This window comes from Rhinatrema bivittatum, chromosome 4, assembly GCF_901001135.1.
Source record: "Rhinatrema bivittatum chromosome 4, aRhiBiv1.1, whole genome shotgun sequence".
NCBI classification, from domain to species: Eukaryota; Metazoa; Chordata; class Amphibia; order Gymnophiona; family Rhinatrematidae; genus Rhinatrema; species Rhinatrema bivittatum.
Window position 1 is genome coordinate 338,046,102 of NC_042618.1, and position 7,445 is coordinate 338,053,546.

Here is a 7,445-nt window from a genome sequence, read left to right on the forward strand (position 1 = left end):
TTTAAAAATGTTTGTATACCGCCTTTACAAACTGTGTTTAATCAAAACGGTTTACATAAAGCATTTCCAAAAATTAAAAATGAATTTCATTAAAAAACCAAATGTAGATTTGTGAGGCAAGACTTCCCTTGAATAAATCCATGCTGGCTATATTCCATTAAACCTTGTCTTTCTATATGTTCTGTGATTTTGTTCTTTAGAATAGTTTCCACTATTTTTCCTGGCAGTGAAATCAGAATCTATAGTTTCCCGGATTACCCTTAGATCTTGCATGAGAACAGGCGGCCTGTTAGAAGAAAGCGACACTATGGAGGTCAATATCCTTCTGCCACTAATCTAGGTGTGGTTATTTGTGCTGGCAGGGGCAACCTGACTTCTTCCACAGAGCGAGGATGGGCCATGTAAAGCTGTGTTGGCAAAGCAGCCTGATAAATCGAAGTCTGAAATGGTTGTGCAGTGGCTTTGATGGGGTACAGTGTTGGACACTTTGGATGATTTTGGTATGCTTCCATGGATCTTTTGAGATGCGCTGGAGTAGGTCAATGATATTGTGTCAGCTGCATCAGAGCTATGCCATGGGTCTTTGCACTGTACCTCACGGGTTTGGGTGATATAGGATCCTGAACACCATGCAGTCTTAGGATAAATTGGTATGCAAAGCCGCATGCTTCCATAGCACTGGAGCATTAATCATCCAGTGCACCAGTTCATTGTGCATTGGTGCATCATGCATCTCTGCAAGTCCTGCACTAAGCATCGTGATGTGTTGTGCAGCAACTGCATTGGTGGAAGATGGATCATGTAAGGCGGTACATAGTGTGTTGCCAATGCTGTTGGCACCAAGACACCCCACTTAGAATGTTTATGCTTCTTTGATGCAGGCTGCAATGGGTGGTGATTGATGCTGCTTTGTTTTTTATGTGTGGGGAGGGAGGAGGGGGGGCTTGTGGAACGACCCCATGGCTTCAGCCCGAGCGGATGGGGGAGTTTTTGAGGAGCTCCTGCTCAATTCTTTTCTCAGCTAGGCAGATGAGGCTGCACTGTGGATTGAGACAGGCCTGGATTTATCCATAAGCACACAAGAACTAGTGCTTAGGGTGGCAAAAAATCTGGGGAGAGCAGCAAGCTGGTTGGTTTATTGCCTTCCAGCTGTGCTGAATCTCACTCAGCAGAGAATAGCCCTGCTTCCTGATCCAGTCCCTCCCTTCCCAGGCAGCATGCAGGGAAAAAAATAGGAAGGGGATGAGCTGGAGCACAGAGAGAATAAGGGATCATGTTGGTAAGATTAGGTGGGGCTGAATGGGGATAGTTTGGGGTGAGGAGAGGCTGAGGAATGAGTGGATCAGATGGGAGGAAGGGGGCAGTGTTTGTGTGTAAGAGAGAAGGGATTGGTGCCGGTATGTGTGCGTTAGATTGAGAGGTTAGAGAGGAGTTGTAAGGGAAGCAGGACCAGAGCACATTAGGAATATTTACCTTTTTCCCCCCCTCCCCCACCTATTGCAATTCAGGTTCTCTCTTTCTTGATCTGAGATTCTGGAACCCACCCCCAACATGTCCTACTCCCTTTCCCCATTCCAGAACCTCCATCCCTCTCCCTCTTTTCCTCCCATCTCAGATTCCCAATTTCCCCCTTTCTTCTATCCCATCCCCCCTTCCCTCTCCCTCTTTTCCTCCCATCTCAGATTCCCTATTTCCTCTATGCCATCCCCCTCATCCCTTTCCTCCCCACCCCTTGTCCTCTTTCCTTCTCATACTCCTCCCTATCCCCAGCCCTTTCACCTTTTCCTCACTACATTCCTAGTCTTCTTCTTTTCCTTTTCTCTCCCCATCCCTGGTCTTCTCACCTTCTTCTTTTTAGCCCATTCCCAAGATCTCATCCCTGTACTGATATGCAAGATGCCTTTTCCTCCTCAATAAAAAAATTAATTATACAAACTCAAGCAAGGTAATTACTTAACTTTTATAATATAAAATATGGAAATGTTTGCCAATTTGCTTCAGATGTTTCTAGTTCTTGCTACAGAATCTATACCTGTGCTGCGACAGCAAACTCTGGGACTCTGCCTTACACCTCCTGCTTACTGTGGTCTGAACTTTCCCAGGAGTGGGGGTAGGAGGATGGAAGAGGGGGGCACAATAGCAACTGTGCCTAGGAGTAGCAAACTCCTAACTTCATCTCTGGGTCGAGGACCTACTATACAGTGATTTATGCAGTTCCTTAATATGAAGCACCCTGGATCTCTGCGAGTGCGAAAGCATCTGTCCACAGGCATAGCAGTTCTTCTGGCCATGTTCTGTACTTTCCAGATACAACTTTTGAAACTGTTCACCATAGTTGATTTCTTATTCTGTCTGGACATATTGGGAGAGAAGGCCACACTTTGGTGCATTTTTTTCTTTTGTTTTTGGTAGCACTGAAGAGTGCTGTTGTGGGACTACAAAGGCAGCGAGACACTTAATGAGAAGAAAAATTATCAAACTGAAAAAGGTTTTAAGAAATTTTACAAAAATAAAACATAGGAGAGACTGGCATTCATGACTATGCTGTGCTCTGAGAAAAAAATGACAGAAGAGACTCTTGAAGCAATTTCTGCACATGCTCAGTAGAGCTCAAGGCTCTACTAGATTGGAGAAGTGGGTCCCTTCAGTGCTACCTGATATCATCCACATGTACTGGCTAATTCAGCCTGTTTATTGATGGGGAAACAAAGAGTAGATCTGAAGATGAGAGAAGCTGCAGAAGGGAAGGAAGAGGGAAATGGTACTGAGGAGGGAGAAAGAAAATTCTCAGAGACAAAGCAAGTCATTGTTGTTTATTTTGATACACATGCTAGTGCCAGAAATGATCTTGTAGGTTCTACAGCACCTTTTGTGCAGGTAGGTGCATTAATGCCAACATAGCAATTGCTGCTAGCATGTATAGCGGAGAACACAAAGTGAATTTCCTCCTCTCTCCCGCTCCAATCTCAGGATAAGCAATACTCAAAAGTTCCCAGATTACAGCATTCAGCTCTTTTCACAGCGTCTCCAGCAAAATCAGCAATAGAGCAACTTTTCGACTAAACAGCTCCAGTCAATGGCGGATGCACAGGTACCCGGTCGCCTCCTACATCAGAAAGACTGACGCTTCCAGTCAGTAGGTGGCTATTTCTGCTCTTTTGCCAGTCCCAGTACGGTCATCGGTAGTCCTAAAGACTTTTTTCAAGCGAACAAGCAAGTCAGAGCACCGAAGCAAGTCTCTTAATCACGAACAGAACCCAAGATTTTAAACTCCCTCCCAAATTGGCACCTGAACTCGAGAGTGCCTCCACCTACATGGCAGAGGGGATCAGGCGCGGAAGGCAGAAGTGAAAAAAACATGAAGCTCCGGGCGCAAACGGATGTGTTGACAAGAGCTGCACGAGTCGGAAGTGAAAAAAACGCGAAGCTCCGGGCAGAAGCGGGGATGTTGGCAGCAGCCACGGAAGTGAGAAAAGAGGCGGGGCTCCGAGCGGAAGCGGATGTTGACAGCAGCCGGGAGAAATGGAAGTGAGAAAAGGGGCGGGGCTTCGAGCGGAAGTAGGGATGTTGACAGCGGCTACCGAGACAGAAACTCTTGGGAGTACCTAAGGGCTGGGGTCGCGCTCAGCATGATACCCACGGAGGACGCCTCGGCCAGGAAGAGGACCATCGAGGATAAGCTCAAGCAGGCGAGCGGGGGAAGGGATGGGGCGGGACTGGGGCCTGCTAATGCTTGGCAGCGATACCGCAAACGAGCAGAGAAGGTTTTGAATAACTAGATGCGCTATCAGGCAAGAAATATGCTGCCCTCACAACTCCTACGGACTAGGGACGTCCGGTTTTAATTTTTGAGAGATAAAGGGAAACATTGCATGCTTTCAGCTTTTGGCCAAATGATAGGGACAGTTGGCATGTAGAAACAGGTTATGATAACAGATAAGAATATCAGGGCCCGCCTAGTCTGCCCAGTTTCGTTCGTGGTGTAATGTCAAATACACCAGTTGATCCTTGACTTTCCCTCACTTCTTGACAGTAGGGATCCTCTATGCTTGTCTTGATTTCTGTTACTGTTTATGTCCACCATCTTCCCAGGGAGACCATTCTTTGTATCCACCAATCTTTCTGCGAAGAAATGTTTTCTGATGTTGCTCCTGAGCCTACCCCCTCCACCCTTTGGAGCCTGGTGCTGTGATTTCTTGTTCTAGAGCAAAGGTTCTCAGCTCTAGTTAAGGGTTGCAAACAGGTCTGTTTTTCCAGGTAACCAAGCTATTCAAGTTAGGCTTGTTCTTAGACCATTTATATGCATCTATGTTTGATAAATATTCATTGTAGGTACCTTCAATACCAGACCTGTTAATGATCCTTGCTGAGAACTTCTATTCTAGAACTTCCTTTCCACTGCAACATTTGTGTAATTATTTCATGATATAACTTGTGAACTGCCTCACAATGGCTGTAGTTGAAAAAGGTGGAAGATAAATGCTATATTAATTTGAAGTTATGCTTTTGAAATATTTGAATATCATATTTCAAACCTTCCCTGTTCTCTAAGTATATTTACTTTCTTAAATCTTATCTCATAGGGTCTATGATGCAGACTTTGCACCATTTTGGTAGCGCTTCTCTGGCCTACCTAAACAATTTGTAAAGTGCTACAAGATGTATGTAGTGCTGTACAGTTAGATATAAGAGAGTCCCTGCTCCTTGGAGTTTACAGCCTAGTCAAGATAAGCATACAAGACAAACAAGTTTATGAGTAACCCTATATGTATTTATTGTGGAGAAGTGGTTAGGATTTAAAATCAGTTTCAAAAAGGTGAGATTTTTAAAATGGATGTGAATACGGCTATAGAAGGAAGCATGGCACAATGACTCAGGAAGTCTGTTCCAGGCATATGGCACAGCAAGGTGGAAAGTGTGAAGTTGGCAGGGGAGGAGAAGGGCACAGATAAGAGCGACTTGCTTGATAAGTAGAGTTCACAAGGAAGAGTTAGTCCTAGGGGAATTCTGTGCTACTGCAGAGTGCAGAATTTGCACAGAATTCTCCTCCTGCACAGAAATTCCGTTTTCTGCGCAAAATTTGTCAGGCCCTGGCATTCTGCGAGCGGAGCCTATCCTGCTTGTGGTGAAGATGAAGCAGACCCCGGTGAGAGAGTGAGAGAGAGTGTTTTGTGTGTGTGTGTAAGACTGCGAGCCTGGGGAACGAGAGAGAGAGTGAGGAGATTGTAAAAGAGTGTATATGTGTGTGAGAGAATGGGAGCTGGTGTGTGAGAAAAAGGGATTGTGTGTATGTGAGGATGCTTGTGAGAGAGGGAGCCTGAGTGAGGGTGTGTATGTGTAAGAAAGAGAGCCTGTGTGAAGGGATGTGTTTCTGTGAGAAGGAGCCAGTGTGCAGGGGTGTGTGTTTGTGAGAGAGAGAAGGAGCCAGTGTGCAGGGGTGTCTGTGTGTGTGTGTGTTATGGTTATTGATGTTTGGGTGGATCCTTGGACACTGTGGCAGCTGACCACGCCCACGGGGGGCAGTCCCGTGAGGGACCACAGTGTCAGGCTAGACTCTGGACACACAAACACAGATTTGAATCTTTTGTTAAACAGTTTTGGAAGCCACCAGAGGTGGCAGTAATGAGTAGTAGATGTTGAGCCCGGCTGGGCAGGTCTCCCACAGAACGCTGGAACAGCGAGTCCTCTGCTAGGCAGTGCTGTAGTGGAAAGAGACTGAGAGTTATGAATACACAATAAGACGCATTCAGAGTCCCAGGTTGAATTAGGAGAAGCTCCGAGACAGGGAGAGCAGGCCCTCAAGGAGCGAGTACCTGATCCCTTAGAGCAGGGAGACTCAGTTGTATTGTTCTAACGTAGTAGTAACAGAGATTCCACTAGACGAGAGCTCTGGCACCGGAACAGAGGGCAGTCCCTCGAGGAGCGAGTACCTGGTTCCAGTGAAGCAGTATTGTGGAATAGATGGTAGTTGTATTCACAGATGGAAACTGTTAGTGAAGTCTTCCAAGTAGAAAGGCTTGAAGATGCAGTCAGCGACTCAGGGAACATGGGCCCTCGAGGAGCGAGTACCAGTTTCCTGATAGCACCTGAAAGAAGCAGAAGAGGCCCCCGAGGAGCAGGTACCCCGTTAGCAACCCCGAAGGGTGTTAGAGTTCCAGATAGTGCTGGAGTGGCAGAGCAGCTTCGGTACGGAGAGCGAATCCCATCCGTAGAGTTACAGTTGCTAACTAGCAAATACTGTAGGCTTAAATATCCGGGCAGCGTGATGTTATATCAGGGGGACGCCCCTGAGGTTCGCACCAATGTGGAAATAAAGATGAGAGCGGCATGAGCGCGTGCGCCCTAAGGTACCTTGGAGGAGCATGGCGGGAAGCAGCACCAAAGCCGGTCCGGGGACGCCGGAGAGTACGGCAAACAGACGCCACAGCAGCCAGTAGTCCGAGGTGAGTGGGAGGAGCTGCAAGTAGTGAGAGGTAGGCGGGGCTCAGCCATCGAAGACCGGTCGCAACAGTGAAAGTGAAAAGGAGCCAGTGTGCAGGGGTGTATGTGTGAGAGAGAGAAGGAGCCAGTGTGCAGGGGTGTATGTGTGTGAGAGAGAGAAGGAGCCAGTGTGCAGGGGTGTATGTGTGTCAGAGAGAGAAGGAGCCAGTGTGCAGGGGTGTATGTGTGTGAGAGAGAGAAGGAGCCAGTGTGCAGGGGTGTATGTGTGTGAGAGAGAGAAGGAGCCAGTGTGCAGGGGTGGGTGTGTGAGAGAGAGAAGGAGCCAGTGTGCAGGGGTGGGTGTGTGAGAGAGAGAAGGAGCCAGTGTGCAGGGGTGGTTGTGTGAGAGAGAGAAGGAGCCAGTGTGCAGGGGTGGCTGTGTGAGAGGGAGAAGGAGCCAGTGTGCAGGGGTGGCTTTGTGAGAGTGGGTGGGTGAGAGAGAGAAGGAGCCAGTGTGCAGGGTGTGTGTGTGTGTGTGAGAGAGCCATTGTGTAAGGGGGTGTGATAGAGAGCCAGTGTGTAGGGGTGTGTGTGTGTGTGAGAGAGAGAGCCAGTGTGTAGGGGTGTGCGCGTGTGTGTGTGAGAGAGAGAGAGAGAGCCAGTGTGTAGGGGTGTGCGTGTGTGTGTGTGAGAGAGCGAGCCAGTGTGTAGGGGTGTGCGTGTGTGTGTGTGTGTGAGAGAGAGCCAGTGTGTAGGGGTGTGTGTGTGTGAGAGAGAGAGAGAGAGCCAGTGTGTAGGGGTGTGTGTGTGTGTGAGAGAGAGAGAGAGCCAGTGTGTAGGGGTGTGTGTGTGTGTGTGAGAGAGAGAGAGAGCCAGTGTGTAGGGGTGTGTGTGTGTGTGTGAGAGAGAGAGAGAGCCAGTGTGTAGGGGTGTGTGTGTGTGTGTGAGAGAGAGAGAGAGAGCCAGTGTGTAGGGGTGTGTGTGTGTGAGAGAGGGAGAGAGAGAGAACCAGTGTGTAGGGGTGT

At 48.0% G+C, this 7,445-nt stretch overlaps 1 protein-coding gene across 9 annotated transcripts in view; it reads left to right on the top strand.

Annotated features, from left to right (window-relative positions):
- Positions 1 to 3,545: 3,545 nt before the first annotated feature.
- EXOC7 (exocyst complex component 7) overlaps positions 3,546 to 7,445 on the top strand; it is a 135,679-nt gene continuing 131,779 nt past the window's right edge. For all 9 annotated transcript variants that reach the window (XM_029600452.1, XM_029600455.1, XM_029600459.1 and 6 more), the window contains exon 1: positions 3,546 to 3,689. In XM_029600452.1, the coding sequence (XP_029456312.1) occupies positions 3,630 to 3,689 (60 nt within the window). In that variant the 5' untranslated portion in view covers positions 3,546 to 3,629. The remainder of the gene's footprint in view (positions 3,690 to 7,445) is intronic.